The sequence below is a fragment of the Schistocerca gregaria genome, chromosome 9 (assembly GCF_023897955.1).
Source record: "Schistocerca gregaria isolate iqSchGreg1 chromosome 9, iqSchGreg1.2, whole genome shotgun sequence".
Taxonomy (NCBI): Eukaryota; Metazoa; Arthropoda; class Insecta; order Orthoptera; family Acrididae; genus Schistocerca; species Schistocerca gregaria.
The window spans coordinates 185,082,915-185,100,956 of NC_064928.1; the positions used below are offsets into that span (position 1 = coordinate 185,082,915).

The window sequence follows — 18,042 nt, forward strand, 5'->3', positions numbered from 1 at the left end:
TCTCCACCCTGCTCACTTCCTACTCCCTCCTTAGAGTATGACTGTCCACCACCTCTACAACCACCTCCAAACCTCCCCCACATCCCCTTACAGCTGACAAACCCTGTCTCGCAGACCTACTATGTTTGCCTTGCCCCACCCTCCAAAACTCCTTCCCACACCACACAGAATTGAGAACCTAAACAGACCCGAAACACAATCATGAACCTTTCCTCCAAAAACCTTAGCCCCGCCACCAAAGACCAATGTAGAACTAAGCCTGACTCAGTTCACTCCTCCATCCAACACTGATCCACCCCCAAATCATCCCCTTTTAACTTTCCAGAATTTCTTAATCTCGAACCTTGCCTCACCGTCATTCTCCAAATCCCTCAACATGCAAACTAACCTTACATCCGAGTAAAGAACAACATTCCACCTTTTAAAAACTGACCCAAAGCTTATAATACTACCTGCAGCATAGGCCCAACCACTGTTGCTTTGAACTGCAAGGATTATCTATCAGAAGGACTCTGTCAGCTGTCAGATCATCTACCTATAAACCATGCCACAGTGACCGCATTCCAGAAATCCAGCAGTATTTCCAGTATCTCCTCAAATCCTTAGCCCCTTCCCAGAACATCTCCTTGAAGTCCATCTCTCTCCTCATCCCTACCACTCCCCACACCACTACCTTCTACATGCTTCCTAAAGTCCATAAACCCAACCACCCAGGACACCCCATTGTGGCTGTTACAGTGCCCCCACAGAGAGAATATCTGTTTTCGTAGACCAACACCTTCAGCCTATTACCTGCAACCTACCCTCCTATATAAAAGACACCAACCATTCCCTTCACCGTCTCTCAACAGTTCTTGTCTCTTTACCACAGAGTGCCCTGCTTGTCGTTATTGATGCGACTTCCCTGTACACCAATGTCCCAATGCCTCTGGCCTTACTGCTTTTGAACACTACCTTTACCAGCACCTGACAGATACCAAACTAACAAGTCCTTCCTGGTCACCATGACCAACTATATCCTCATCCACAATTACTTCTCCTTTGAAGTTATTACCTACAAACAAATCTGTGGTACAGCTACGGGCACCCACATGGCATCATCCTATGCCAACCTATTCGTGGGCCATGTAGATAAATCCTCTCTAAACAACCAGAATCCTAAAACCCCTCACCTGGTTCAGATTCAATATGACATCTTTGCTATCTGGATCCCCGAGGGTGAGGACACACTTTCCACATTCCTCTATAACCTCAACAGCTTCTCCCACATTTTCTTCACATGGTCCTACTCAAGGCTGACCTGTTAAAATTCTTGGAATCTCTAATACATTCGCCCAATTCAGTTTCACATGGTTGATGTTGATCTCATCCTCACGAAAGGTCAGCTACACACTTCTGTTCACATTAACAAACAACAGTACCCATACAGCCTTGGCATTTGAGGCAAACATAGTTGTTTAAAAGCAGACTCCTTACAGTATCAATCTCACCTTAACATTCACTGGACACATTTACTCCACCAGCCTAGTTCAAAAGCAAATTTCCCTGGCCATCATATCCAATCCTGGTACTATTGATCCCTCATAAAAACAACTTTGGAGTACACCACTTGTCACCCAGTGTTATCCTGGTCTTGAATGTATTAATCAGCTACTTCGACAAGTCTATGACTTTCTAAAATGTCCTGAAATGAGGTCCATTCTGTCTGAGATTTTGCCCACCACACCTAGAATAAGTTTTCATTGCCCTCCCAATCCCCACAATATCTTTGTCAGACTCTATGCTCCTTCTACGCCCATGTCTTACTGTGTGGCTCCTACTCCTGAGACCGCCCCCACTGTAAGACTTGCCCTGTGCACATTCCTAGCACCACCTATACCATCCCTGTAACTGGCAAAATATACACTATCAAAGGAAGAGCCACCTGTGAAACAACACGTCATTTACCAGCCATTATGTAAACATAGTTTGGTCTTTACGTAGGCATGATTTCTAGCAAGTTATCGGTTAGGATGAATGGGCACAAGTAGAGGGTAAATACTGGAAATAAACAATACCCTGTTGGAGAGTATGCTCTACAACATGACCATTGTGACCTTGATGCCTGTTTCACACGTCTTCCCCCAGTCATCAGTTTCTCAGAACTGCAACATGTCTTTGGTTCTCACCATCCACCTGGCCTTGATTTACTTCAGTGTCTTCAATCTCAGCATTTCTTCACGGTAACCCTTCCTTCCTTTCTTCGTTTTCTTTCATTTTCTGACCTGTCTGCATTTCAACCTCTTCCCCTTGCCTCTGTCACATGCAATGCACTTAGCTTTTCATTCTTGTTAACTCTTGTGCAAAGTATTGGCAGTAATCTCTGTTTTGTGTATTACCGTACCTTACACCTTTTAAGCTCTCAGGTTTCCAAATCTCGTCTGGGAGTCAGTCCCCAACAGTCGGACTTCACTCATCATCCCGTATGGTAAGTCTCCCCTGACCCGGGCTTCTGGGCGACTTTGCCGTACTCTGCCCCTTATCTTAAGCCTCATCAGTCCTTTTGCTTCACTCCTCTTTCTTACCCCCTCAACCTTTCTGACAGGAGGAGCCACTGGCTATATAAGTTTGCAAATTTTAGTACCTTTCATATGCATTTTCTCCTACTGCTGCTTAGTGAGTAGATTTTTTTAACCATACATTTGCATTATATTTTCAAAAATAGATTCTCTTCATTGATATGTTTGTCTGTTTAACCATTTTTGTATTTTACTACTTCATCCGCACACCACTTAAGGAAGTTTATATCACAAGGAATAGAAAATAGTACACTAGTATACAATTCGTAAGAGGTAATATTTAGGATTCCTACATTTTTGCCCTAGTTGTCATTTTATGATTATTTACCCTTTAATTATTATTTGAAATATAAGAAACACCTCTGAGCAGCACTACTCATGTAATCCTCGTACACAGGTAAACAATGTGCAAGTTTAGCTGGACATAGTAGTCTGTATGTTTGAGCTATAGTATAAATAGCTGTTTGATTTATTACATTCTGAACTGAGAAAAAAATTGAAACATAGCCACTGCTATTGTAAGAACTGACACTTGTCATACGTGTTTGGCAGTTGCCACTACATCCATGTTAGACATTCACTTCCGTACAGCCTGACCGTCCTCAGAAAACATACCTGTTCTGTCGTCGAACACCTTGGCACCGCCACAGACAGCCGTGACTGGGGATAAGCACTTGTGGAAGAAAGGGTACTGTGGGGAAGTGGTCTAACTGTAGATTAGGAGCCATTCCCAGGACATACCTCTCACTCTGCAACAGAGTGTTTGCCATTTCGAGAGTTCCCGGCAGGTCAGAACTGCATGCTGGACTGGTACTGGAACCCAGAACTTTGCCGTCCTCGGACAGTGCCGTTAGCGACTGACCTAATTGGGTGCAATTCACTGCCTACCCCCACAGGTTTACTCTTGGCAGCACCTCGCTCCTACCTTCCAAATTTCACTGAAGTTCTCCACTGAACCCTCATTCTGTAAAGTTTGGAATGTACATCTACATCTAAACATGTACTCCGCAACCCAGTGTATGGTGCATTGTGGCAAGTATTCTGTACCCACTACTATAGTCCAATCAACAAGTGGTGGCGGTTCGCACATGTTGGGACACGGACGGGGACTGCATTGATGACAATTCCAAGTGACAGTTGCGGTATGCGTATGCATGTACTGTCCGCCCAAAGAAAGCGTATATTCTGCAAATTATGTCTCTGACTTGTTTATGCAGAACTTAACACTTACCACCACAATCAGTGATGGTGACTCACAACAAATGTAATTGCAATTCACTAAACAACTCGCTACAATCACGCTTAATTGCTTGCTGCAAAACTTGCCTTGGCACCTATGCAGTACCACCTTTTTGGTCTACATCTACATCTGCATACATACTCCGCTATCCACCATACAGTGCGTGGCGGAGGGTACCTCGTACCACAACTAGCATCTTCTCTCCCTGTTCCACTCCCGAACAGAACGAGGGAAAAATGACTGCCTATATGCCTCTGTACGAGCCCTAATCTCTCTTATCTTATCTTTGTGGCCTTTCCGCAAAATATAAGTTGGCGACATTAAAATTGTGCTGCAGTCAGCCTCAAATGCTGGTTCTCTAAATTTCCTCAGTAGCGATTCACGAAAAGAACGCTTCCTTTCCTCCAGAGACTCCCACCCGAGTTCCCGAAGCATTTCCGTAAGACTCACGTGATGATCAAACCCGCCTCTGAATTGCTTCTATGTCCTCCCTCAATCCGACCTGACAGGGATCCCAAACACTCGAGCAGCACTCAAGAATAGGTCGTATTAGTGTTTTATAAGTAGTCTCCTTTACAGATGAGCCACATCTTTCCAAAATTCTACCAATGAACCGAAGATGACTATCTGCCTTCCCCACAACTGCCATTATATGCTTGTCCCACTTCATATCGCTCTACAATGTTACACCCAAATATTTACCGAGCGAGGTGGCGCAGCGGTTAGCACCCTGGACTTGCATTCAGGAGGACGACGGTTCAATCCCGTCTCCGGCCATCCTGATTTAGGTTTTCTGTTATTTCCCTAAATCGTTTCAGGCAAACGCCGCGATGATTCCTTTGAAAGGGCACGGCCGATTTCCTTCCCAATCCTTCCCTAACCCGAGCTTGCGCTCTGTCTCTAATGACCTCGTTGTCGTCGGGACGTTAAACACTAACAACCACCACCACCACCACCACCACCCAAATATTTAATCGACGTGACTGTGTCAAGCACTACACTACTAATGGAGTATTCAAACATTACGGGATTCTTTTTACTATTCATCTGCATTAATTTACATTTATCTATATTTAGAGTTAGCTGCCATTCTTTACACCAATCACAAATCCTCTCCAAGTCATCTTGTATCCTCCTACAGTCACTCAACGACACCTTCTCGTACACCACAGCATCATCAGCAAACAGCCACACATTGCTATCCACCCTATCCAAAAGATCATTTATGTAGATATAAAACAACAGCAGACCTACCACACTTCCCAGGGGCACTCCAGATGATACAGTGTTGGTGGCAGCATGACTCACATAACTGAGTGACTTGTATACGGATCGTCTCACGTCCACATTATGACATTTAATATTGGCGTGCCACTAAACGGGCCAGTTGCACAAACAGTCATAGGAACACCATTCTCTCTTGAGGATACCCGGCAGTGGCACAGCTCTACACCATGAGCTGAGGAACCCGACTGCTGCTGCTGCTGCTGCTGCTGCTCATGCAACGTTTGGGTCTTCCCACCCGTTACTAGCCTTCCTGAACTCAGGAGGTGGCATCTCGCCCTGTCACATCCTTGCATCCCGAACTCCTCCTCGGTTTATCTATGGTGACATACAACTTCCCTCTCCTCTTTAAAAAAAATTATTATATTTAGTAATCTACTTATTTATACAGTTATGATGATGTATGACATCTTACTTTCTCTTTTCGTTTGTACAAGTAGTTTCAGTAATTCTGTGTGTGTGTGTGTGTGTGTTTGTGTGTTTTGTTCATTGTGCCTGTCTGCCGGCACTTTCCCGCTTGGTAAGTCTTGGAATCTTTGTTTTTAATATATTTATACAGTTACGTTCATATTTTTATTATCTGCGACCTATCCCTCCCATCTATCCCTCTTTTTGCTTTACCGCTATCTCCTTTTCAGTTCTTAATCCTTTCAGTACTACAAACATGCTCTTTGCATTCTGTGCTTAGGCTGCCTTTTTTAGAGCTTTCCTGCTCAACAAATGCTGCTGTCTGTGCTAAGAGATGGCTTTCCAGCTGATATGAAATACTCTAATCTTTTTTGTGAAAACTATTAGGTGAAAAAATTTGATTTTTGTACATCTTACAGTCTGATATCATCACTTGACAAAGAATTGAATTTCTTTTCAATATCAATCAGCCATATTGCTCTGCGTCAAGTTAAGTAAAATATTACAAAAATTTTTGAAGAGTTCACAGAGGTAAAATCGCTTCGTATAAACTTTGCGTGTGGTTGATTTTAGATATACATTGCAGTGAATGAAGTAGATACAGTATTGAAATTTTATTTAAAATCGAGAGTAGAATGATACCTTACGTTGTTCTAAAGTTATTGAGTTTTATATCCGACAGACAGTCGGGTGCGATTCACCCAGTTCCTTCCATGAGGGCTTTCCAGCTGCTGTGAAATACTTATCATCCATTTTTAAGAAAACTATGAGGGGAAAAAATTTGATTTTTACACATCTTATAGTATCCAGTCATTCTGTGTGTTTGTAATTCTACAGGAATGTAATACCATTGGATTATGAGCTCTTTGTGGAATTAGAAGAGTTTTCAGGAAGAAAACTTTTTTGTGTTGAGAAAGACCTGAAAGAAGTTCTGCTTCTACAACCTCACAGAGTAGGAATGTGATGCAGACATACAGAAACCACAGCAGGATATGAAAGATAATGTAATAACTGTATTGTAAATGTAATAATGTACACTTCACACAATTTAATCAGCTGTAACATACTGCCGAATACACTTGTATCAAGATGTACGTGATGAGTAAAAAGGGACTTTAGAAGTTTGGAATGACACAGAAATTTATTGAGATAAATTACAGATTGGTAGATGTGTCATTTTGTAGCAAAAAACCTCGTTTCACATAAAAATGTCAAGCATTATTTTGATTTGATGTGACTACCATTTGTGATGCAGCAAAGATCCAACTGGTTATCAATTTCTTTCCACTTTTGTTGCAGCAAATTGGGCATAACCAACATAGTGGCAGTGTAGATTTGATTTTTCATCTTGACTAAATTGTTTGGTAGGGGAGGAACATACAGACAGTCTTTAATGAGACACCAGATAAAGAAATCCAATGGTGTTGAATCTGGGGAGCAAGGTGACCATATGATTGGCCCTTCACGGCCAACACTGACCTATCATCTTCATTGATCTGTGGAATTAAAAAGTTGTCAAGCATATTCAAATACACAATACCAATGACAGGATTTTTGCTGCCCCATATTCGGCAGTTGTGGGTGTTCACCATGCCTCTGACATGAATTGTTCATTCATCAGTGAAGATTATTGTGTTCAAGAATGTGTCGTCATCCTCTGTCCGATGCATCATTTCCGAACAGAATTCCCCGCAAGCAACCTTATTTGCATCAGTAACGTGCTGTGCCACTGCAAATCCATAATTTCAAGTGTAAACATCTACGCAGTACTCGCCAAAAAGTCTTCTGTGGAATGCCAGTCTCACAATATGCAATGATTGTTGTGGACTGCTGGCAAAGCTCTCCCTAACCTGTTCCACATAATCATCAATATGCGGGCAACCTGGTGATTTATCATGTTGCAGTGAACAACCCATATCAACAAAGTTGTTGTTCCAAGAGTAAATTGTAAGCCTGCTTGGAGGTTCTTTAACATATTCAGTGTGAAATTTATGTTGAACAGATTTTTCAGACTTTGGCTGATGAAAACTCACAGCGAGCATGCTCAACATCAGTGAAAGTAGCCATTTTAACTGTGCACTATGCTGACGCTTCTGATGACGGTATGGGGTGCTGATGTGCTTTGTGAAACAAACATCAGGTGGTTTATTACAAAATGGTAGATCTACCAATTCTGTGGATTATCTCAATAAATCTCTGTATCATTCCAAATTTGTAAGGTCCTTTTTGATTCACCATGTAGAAGCCGGTCTGACATGCAAAAATCATAACTCTAAGTGACTATGAATAGCTATTCTGATAATGATATAAATAAAATAGAAAGAAACATTCCGCATGGGAAAATATATTAAAAGAAAAGATTCCATGACTTACCAATTGGGAAAGCGCTGGTAGATAGGCACAATGAAAAAACACACACACAAAATTTCGAACTTTCACAACCGACAGTTGCTTCGTCAGGACAGAGGAAGGAGAGGGAAAGATGAAAGGATGTGGGTTTTAAGGGAGAGGGTAAGGAGTCATTCCAATACGGGGAGCGGAAAGACTTACCTTAGGGTTACACTCGTGCGTGCGCACACACACATATCCATCCACATGTATACAGACACAAGCAGACATATTTAAAGGCAAAGAGTTTGGGCAGAGATGTCAGTCGAGGCAGAAGTGCAGAGGCAAAGATGATGTTGAATGACAGGTGAGGTATGAGTGGCGGCAACTTGAAATTAGAGGAGATTGAGGCCTGGTGGATAACAGGAAGAGAGGATATATTGAAGGGCAAAGTTCCCATCTCCGGAGTTTGGATAGGTTGGTGTTAGTGGGAAGTATCCAGATAACCCGGACGGTGTAACACTGTGCCAAGATGTGCTGGCTGCGCACCAAGGCATGTTTAGCCACAGGGTGATCCTCATTACCAACAAACACTGGCTGCCTGTGTCCATCCATGCGAATTGACAGTTTGTTGCTGGTCATTCCCACATAGAAAGCATCACAGTGTAGGCAGGTCAGTTGGTAAATCACGTGGGTGCTTTCACACGTGGCTCTGCCTTTGATCACTCCCAGGATTGAAATGGCTCCTTACCCTCTCCCTTAAAACCCACATCCTTTCATCTTTCCCGCTCCTTCCCTCTTTCCTGACGAAGCAACCGTCGGTTGCGAAAGCTCGAAATTTTGTGTGTGTGTTTGTGTGTCTTTTTTATTGTGCCTTTCTACCAGCTCTTTCCCACTTGGTAAGTCATGGAATCTTTGTTTTTAATATATTCTGATAATGAGATATGTACAGCTGTCTGGCACTTTCTGTAGTGACTTCTTGACAAAACACACACACACACACACACACACACACACACACACACTAACACTTCATACCACTGTGTATATCTTGACACATGTACGTCTATCAGTAATGTCTTCTTTACGTACATGCATCTGAGGTCAGCTTGCTCGTTTTATTTTCTGTGTGTATGATATTCAGTTTACTCTCTGTAATCCACTGTTGGTCAACAGGGTAGTTAAACAGATGTCCAGAGACAAAGAAATTGACCGCCGACAGCAAAAGTAAATAGGGCTGATTGGAATTTGTCACACATACATGGTGAACACTAATAAAACCAACAAACTGCAGGAGCTGATTTTTGATTGGAATTGGAGGAAAAAGGGTCCTATGAACATGTGTCTGGAATGAAGAGTGTGTGTGCAATGACAACCAACAAATCGTCCCAGAACACAGTACAGAGCCGCATTGAATCCACATCACAACAGATGATCGAAGTGGGCTCCTTGGAATGCAGTGCGTGCAGTCACGTGTCGCATGATGGATTGCTGCATTCTTTCACACGTTCTCGCCTCTCTCTGAATAGTGTCACAGGTGCAGTGAACACACTGTTGAAGGGTCTGCTCATCAGGAACCGGAACAGCATACACAGTGTTTTTCAGATGCCCCTGAGGTAAAAATTGATGGGGTTTAAGTCTAGTAATCTAGCAGGCCCTGCTACAAGGCCTCTGTGACATGTCAAATGTCCGGGGAAGATGTTGTGGAGTGGGGTGGTGCTGCATCATGCAGAAACCTGTCATATTGCCAAAGGCACATTTTGAAGCAGCCCAGGCAGAGTAGTTTGCAAGAAATGCAGGTAAGTACCTCCGTTGAGGTGTTGTGGAATAAAATAACTGTCCCAGGTAAGTGGTCGCCAAGAATTCCCACCCTCACCTTGATGCTGAACTGATGCTGACGAGATGCCACAACCGTTCCCTGAGGATTCTGTACCCCACAGATAATGGTTATGCAGATTGATGATGCAAATTCTGGTAAATGTTGCTTCATCGGTTAAGAGGACTGATGACAGAAATCACATAAATGTGATGGCCTGCTGCAAAAACCATCAATAAAATTGTTCTTGTAGAGGGAAATCCACAGTTGATGATCCTTGCACACTTAGCAGGTGATAAGGATTGTAGCAGGAAATACATAATAGTACTTTAGCTTTCACCATGTTGGCAGGCCAGTTGCCTAGAGACTTTACTAGGGCTCGTCTCAATATCCTGTAGAACCCAGTCCTCCAGATCTAGTGTCTGCACAGTCCACCACCTCCCTGCATGTTCGTCTGTCTGAAAGGACCCTTAATCACACAAATGCCGAAAAGGGTCCGGAATGTTGTGTATTGGTGGGTCTCTCTGAAGGGTACTTGTTTTGGTATAGCCATTCTAACTCTTGACCATTTCCATCTGCCCAGTTGTACACAAGCACCATCTCGGCTTGTGCCTGACATAAATAACTGACCATTCTGCTGCTTATAGTACACTGTGTAAATCACACTGCCTGCAATGCGAAAGGAACACAAGGCATGTGGTCAGTGGAACTTTCGTTCCTCAGCACCATGTACCTGATTCATTTCCGGACCCATATTCAAAGGACCTGTTTTCCTCCATTTCCAGCCAGGAATCCATCTCTGCAGTTTGTTGGCCTCATTAATGTTCACCCTGGACGTTGTTAAGAGACACAGCTCAACATCAAAGAATAGCATTTAGTTAAAAGTAAAAGATAAAAAAAATGAGCTGTACAAGTAGTCTCTGAACATGCACTCATTCCCAGCAGCCAACTGTATTACTGTAATCAATACTACAAACAAATAATCACTCTTAACCTTGGTGCCAGCAGAAGACTTGAAGTTTGAGCCGATCACGGTTGACTCTCTGCGAGCAGAGAAGGGCTTCCAGAAGACGGCACGCAAGCAGCAGAAGGAGCTGGAGGCACTGCGGAAGCGCCAGCTCAAGGAACGTCTCGCCGTGCAGAAGCAGCAGTGTGCCGCTATCGAGAAGCTCATCAAGGGCAAGAAGTGAGTCTCCCACTCTTCTAGCTTAAATTCATAAACATATCATGTGCTCACAGGAAGAAAACGATATCAGACAAGTGTTCAGCAAAACTTTGTTGACAAATTCTTACTTTTCAAATTACCTTCCATTAGGAAAGTCTCATGCACTCCACAACTATGATATAACTTCCAGAATGATAAAGAACAGCAATCAGTCATTGTTTCCATTCTAGCCTTATTAGAGGTGGTCTCCAGATTTTGGCTAGTAACTAGCCATTATTGGTGTTAAAAATTTCCGGGAATATGTAGTCAGAGCATAGTACGCAAAAATTAGAACTCGTGATGTAGCCTATATCATTTGTACATTAAATTACATACCAGTATTTCATATGTGTTGTACATGCTCTAGTATATCTACACCTGTTGTTCAGGCTCTTGTCACATTCCATTAAAGACTACTATGTAATGACGGTAGGCATTGCAGAGAACACATCGGTTGGCTGCATGGTGCCCTCTATGTGAACTACATAATATATAACCTTCATAGTAAGGCAATTTTGGTCTCTAAAATTTGCATATTATATTGGTTTAGATGTATGTATGTTGATGATAACAGAAATACAGTATCTTACTTTTATTGTACTTGTAATTAAAAATTAGTATGAAGTTGTACAGAGACCGATATTTTCTACATCCATTTTGGATTGGCAGAACACCCCAATGATCTATCTTCATGATATTTGGCACCATCTATCAGCTATTCAGTAAGTAATATGAGTCATGTACCTAAACACATGATGATGAAGAAAAAAAAAAAGTGTAAGAGAAAAAAGTATTTGAATCAATTCCAACAGTCACAGCATACATCATGTGCCTCCTAGCTGTTTCTAAATTTTATGAAAAATGTGATGAAACTGATTTTACATTTGCTTTTAAAGATTAACAAAATAATGGCACATAAGAAATGTATATGGTATTTTTTGTGTCTTTTAATGTTAACTGTTAAATGTGGCAGTACGTCAGAATAGCTTCAGTAAATTTACTTTTATTTTATTTTATTCCCGTGAAAATTTTAAATTTTATTAGAGACCGTAATTGCCTTTTTATGAGTTTTATGTAAGCGTAGGCTTCCAGAGCCACTGTCTTTCTCAATAAAATTCTTCTAGGCTGTTGACCCCATCATTAATGCATAAAATTGTTGCAAATGGCCTTCCGAGGATAGGGGGAAGGGTGTTAGGCATTCTTTATTGATTTTTTATATTATTGTTTGTCATTGGTGGATAAATACATTCTTTAATTGGTTTTTACACTATTTCTTGCCATTGGTGGAAACAGGTGGAAACTGCCACTCCTGACCTGGTGTGTTTTCCCAGATGGATATATCTTTCATGCTCTGCAATTTGTGTCCTGACCTTTGCTGAGCTACCATCGAGGCAATCGATTGGAGCAATAACAAAATAAAAGATGTTGTAGGCTCAACGAAAGCTGCCGTCGACAAGCTGAACACCACAGGAGTCTGGACTGGACTGGTCTCAGCAGGGGCAGCCAATTGGCATATCAATTGCAGAGCATCTGGGTCAACCCTGCAGGTCAGCAGTGGCGGAACAGTGGGATGAATGTGATAAATGGATAATATTCTCTGAAGCTCGCATACTGGTGAAACAGCCATTTACATTGAGGAGGAAGATTAGAAAGGCAATAGAAACAGAGAAGCGACCCGTGATCTTGAACGGAGAGGACAGGTGTAGGCTTCTACCGTTCTGGGTGCCAGCAGTGACAACACTACGGGAGGACAGCATGCTCAGAGCAAGTCACACAGGTGTGTTGGGGACTGGTGGTCGTACATACACAGATAATAAGCACGCCACAGCCCGCACCTGGCAACAGGTAAACAGTGCCATGACACAGCTGCTGCCAATTTCTAATTTGCCTGTTTCTATCAGTGGCAAGAAATAATGTAAACACTAATCAAGTGTGTCTTTATCCATCAGTGGCAAGGAATAATATAAAGACCAATGAATAATGCCTAACACTCCTTCTCTTATCCTCAAGTACCCATAATCAGCTTCCTCTGTTACTATATAAGATCTTAAAATTCTCTCTCATGCAGCAGTAATTTCAGCACAAAGCCATGAGGAAGGCCACTTACAATAGTGGTGGCAACAATTGACAATTTTGTGTACTGACAAGGCTGTCAACAGTCCAGAAAATTTCATTGACTATGATGGTTATGTATTACGTAGTTCATATAGAGGGTCCCACACAGCCGACCGATTTGTTCTTTGCAAACATACAGAAATAAAAATAAACTTATGAACAGAAGTCATTTATAAACTCATCTCTTAACTGATGAAAATACTTTCAAATGTCACAAGCATTGTTTGTCGGTTAGGTAGACATAGAGTAACTTGCCACTTACTGAAAGTGACTTGTTACAGCTCAGTACGTCATTTTACATGAGAAATCGGGCACATTCTATGTATGTGGTATGATATTGACACAGGTTGTCAGCTGCATAATTGAAATTTCATGCATATCGTGCCCTTATATATACACCATTCATTTATCCTTACTGTTAAAGCTAAGTAGATGTAGAGGTAATAGAGTGCGTGATCATTTTCTAGAGATCTATCCAAAATGACTTCTCCAAACTTAAATTTTATGTGACATATATTGCAAGGAAAAAAAGGACTACATCACATAATATTTGTATTTTGTGTTTGCAGTAAAAATGAACTCGCATCAGATCCGCAAGTTCGAAAGGTCGTAGCCGAGCAGACATCGCAGTGGTCAGAGATGGTGGAGCGGCACCGAAAAGAAGAGTGGGAGATGCTGAGGACACACCTTCAGGATCAGCAGGTAACTAGCAATCACCCATTGTCTGTGTAGGCCCCTGTCTGGGAGACTGAGTAGCTGCGTATGACAGCTCAGTGTTGTTATTGCAATTGTCATAGCAAGAGAGAGAGACAGTATCTGTGCTGCCCATTACAGACAGGCCTGTGTGGGCACTGCAGCATCAGTTGGAAAGGACGACGATAGTTGGTGTGAAGCATGTGGGTGATAACATACTGGCGGTTACACAAACAGGGTCTGAGGTGGATTTGTGGTATCACAGAGACAGTGTTTCCAACATGTAGACAGCTGCATGGTGGTGAGTGCGAGCATTTGGAGCACAGATAGGAGGTGGCTGATAGTCTGCTGTGGGTTAGTTTTGGATGTGTGGCATCAGGAACTTACTTGTCCCAGGGCTGTATGGAAATGTAGGTGTGTGTGTGTGCGTGTGTGTGTGTGTGCGTGTGTGTGTGTGTGTGTGTGTGTGTGTGTGTGTCAGCTGATGGCTGATGTTGCTGCACACCCTGTGCCTCCCTGTGACTTTTGACCACTGAATACCCAGATCTGAACACTGGTATATAAGTTGCCTTAACTGAAGTTACTTTTTAGGTATAATTTACAAACTATTTTCTGGAAATAATTATTTGCATAAAGATTTATGCACCTAATAATTAATAACAAACATTGCAAATTTTGACAATATAAAAACTATCAGCTCTTCCTGTCTTTGTACAATTGTCAGTTAAATTATTGATAAGAAGCTAGAAAAATTAAAAATGAAATTTTCTTTACTTGAAAACTAAAGCAAAATATTAGTTTCGCTGTAAAGTGGTTTTGACTGTAAGTTAATGATTGTGATTACTAATTTTTGTGGTTCGAGATTGACATTGCTAAATGGATGCGTATGAAAAATAAAATTATATTATAAAAAATGGTGTTTTGGTGATAAAATATATGCAAAATTATTTAAATGTGGAATATATAGTTTATATTAAAAACAAAGATTCCAAGACTTACCAAGTGGGAAAGCGCCAGTAGACAGGCACAATAAATAAAACACACACACAGAATTTTTAGCTTTCGCAACTGACGGCTGCTTCTTCAGGAAAGAGGGAAGGATAGGGAAAGATGAAAGGTGTGGGTTTTAAGGGAGAGGGTAAGGAGTCATTCCAATCCCGGGAGCGGAAAGACTTACCTTATGGGGAAAAAAGGACAGGTGTACACTCTCTCTCTCTCACACACACACACACATACATATATCCGCACATATAGTTTATGTATAAAAATCAGTATCAATTTTTTACATCCTGAGGGACCATAAGTCTTAGTATGTGATATAAATTTCAGCTTGATACCTGTATCCATTCCTGAGAAAAAGGATCTTAACAGTCGGACTCAAGGGCGGACAGACGGATGAATGACAGTGATCATAAAAATGAGACAGTTAATATGTGACCAATCAATCAAATAGTGATTTGTATTTAAATACTTCCAACAACAGCTTGTGTGTCAAGGTTTAATGCTGCAAGTGCATAGAACCAAAGTATTCAATTGAAAGATGCCCCACTTTCTCTGCACTGTTAGCTTCACACATTGAACTTGGCAGGACAGTAAGTTTGACTGGAAATACAACAGTTGGATTCACATGCGACTCTTTCTGTGAGTTGGAGTCAATAGTAGAGTCTCAAAATGTACAATTATCAATCATTTTCAAGCATATTAACATTCATAATTGCATCCAAGAATATTATCAATGCACTCATTTGTTTTTGAGCTTTCATCACTGGGTTTTATTGTATGTTTCAGGAGATCCTGAAGAAACTCATGGAGACCGTACAGGCGATGCAAATAAAGCAATTGGAAATGAAACACGAAAGGTAATTACTATTTTCTGCTTCATCTCACTGTAGCCTTACAAATCACTTGGAAAGGAGAAGTGAGGGACTTTACAGTGGTGTTAACACAATCCACTCAAAATTTCTTATTACTGCAATGTTTTTAGGAACATGTTTATTAAAATAACACAGTTACTGAGGTGGACCTATTAATGAAATAGTATGTTCTGTGCAGTATGTGATGGACCTGCCCTTTTATTTGCTATTAAACACCAGACTTCAGGACTGAACAGTATTGTTACTAACACTTAGCTCTCACACTGTAATTTATAAATGATAATGATTTAACGAACTAAACGAATTAAATCTTGAATAGTCACTTTAAGATGACTGAAGAATGGGAGAAACCTCAGCAGTTTTCACACCCAAATAAGTTTTGTAAGTCACTCGTGATAACACCAAACGTAAAACTTCTAATACGCAGAATGATATTGCAGGAAATACTGATAAATATTGAAATTACGATAAAGTTTTACGTAGAAGCCATGCATTATTCGTGTTGCATAATGGTGTGGAATCTGCACCATTAGTTAAGGATGAACCCAATATTATCAGTTTTTCTGAAAGGTGGATGCTTACTCGTAGCATTAATAATCGTGTTCACCTAGGCACATCAGCATTTGCTCTCTAAAATTCACTGTCTAGCAACACTGTTTCACATCACTGTTCTCATTATTGTGTCCATACAGTAAGTGTATCTTCACACTAAAATATGCGCAGCAGCACCTAATGTCCATTGAATGGCAGGGTTCCCCTTATAATGCACTAACTTTACTTGAAGCCAAGCTTGTCAAATACATTTTTCCATTTAGTTAATTTCATAACCAGTATACCTACTCTTTCAACATATTCAAGCACTAATACAGCTATTTGCTCATATGATATTTACATAAGAAACAATTTACAAGCTCACATTTTGCCCGCCAGCTCACATTTTGCTACCATGCTGCAGTCACTACCCCTGAACTTGTAATTCGTTCGGCTTTCTGCCAGCAGATGGCAGTTGCTTACTAAAGTGTAATTAATAGTTCCTCCCAGTAGAGGTCAAGAGCTCGCATATTCCTCACGTTACTATGTGCTCACTTCCCCACCACATATTTGCGCAACTCAGTGCAAGTTGCCAACTTGTGAAATCTTAATTATCTTTTTCGTAACTATTATGTAGTTGACCTTGTCATGTTAACAGTACCCTATTAGTCATTATGTTGTGACTCATGAGTGCATTCAGTTTAAAAGCACCTGATGTACTATTACAGCAATGAACAATAGAATTAAACAAACTAAAGTTACAATGTAATGAAACAGGCTTATCATATGCTCTACTGCACACTCACATTGTTGTATTCAGCAGTGAAATTGATATTTTACATTTACTGTAGAATGGCACCTACTTTGCTGGTTATTTGCTGCCACAGTGCTATGGTCCGCAGTATTAGACATGGTTCAGTACCTAATGTCCATGTTGTGCCAGTATATCCATTCCCAGTGTCTTCCAAACGTAATAATAATAATTCTATTTACTCCCAACACTTATCTCGGTCACCATATTTTACTATATGATCACACAAATAGAATTTGATGCAGCTCGTCACGTGGGCTTCTGCAAACAAACCGAGCATGCTCTGAGTTTGTTGCAGGCTCCTGTCCGACAATATCACGTCCATTACTCGTTATCAGCCATGGGTGAAGTAAATGGGAAGGGAGGTGGTGCAGTGCACATTTTACAGTAAATGACCTCTGCATGAATGAATTCTGGTGCAGTAAGGTGGTCTTTTGCTCCACGTTAAAATACCAGTCTGAATCATTAAGATTTCGAAATTGGGAAGGTTTACTGTGTATCGAAGTGGAGCTCTGATGTGCGGCAGTGTTTGGAAGTGGCAGAGGACTGAAAGTGAGCTGTTTATAGCTCATGTGTACGGTCCTGAAGCCATGGGCAGAAGAATGCGTAGTCTACATGATTGTTTAAAATGCTAACACAGAGGTTACTGTAATAATGAGGGACCAAGGGATGGAGGCCTCATATTAGTTATATAACAACTTTGTAGGTCTTGGATGAAAGTGTGTAGTAAAAACTTATTTAAAATTACTTCCCCAATATTCTTCTGAAGATTTGGATTCACACAACACAGATTAACAGTTCTGTCGACAACAAATTTCTTTGCTGCATTCAGAGATACTAGAATAATTCTGGAGATTTTAATGATGTGTGGTGGAATCAATGTTTGTATGTATCTGGCATCTTGGGGCTTGTGCCAAAATTCATTTAGTCTAAAGTGATTGTTTAGGAATGAAGAATTAACTGGCAATGTACTAACTTATGGAGAATTAATGAAAAGTAAGCAAAACTCACTTAAGCCTAGTATAGTGGAACCAAAAACAGTGCATAGTTTAATTTGTATCTAAAGTGAAACAGAAGCACCACCTTGCCATACCACAAGTGGGATAGTAGGTGGTGATGCTGCCCTGAGACTACGGAGGCAGGCTGTTTGGAACTCCCCACGCTGCACCCTCCCAGCTTT

General features: G+C 41.1%; 1 protein-coding gene across 5 annotated transcripts in view; it reads left to right on the forward strand.

Annotated features, from left to right (window-relative positions):
• The window catches only part of LOC126291772 (1-phosphatidylinositol 4,5-bisphosphate phosphodiesterase), a 372,603-nt gene that overhangs the window by 338,735 nt on the left and 15,826 nt on the right, over positions 1-18,042 (forward strand). For all 5 annotated transcript variants that reach the window (XM_049985456.1, XM_049985457.1, XM_049985459.1 and 2 more), the window contains 3 exons: positions 10,643-10,820; positions 13,523-13,655; positions 15,435-15,505. In XM_049985456.1, coding sequence (XP_049841413.1) covers positions 10,643-10,820; positions 13,523-13,655; positions 15,435-15,505 — 382 coding nt within the window. The remainder of the gene's footprint in view (positions 1-10,642; positions 10,821-13,522; positions 13,656-15,434; positions 15,506-18,042) is intronic.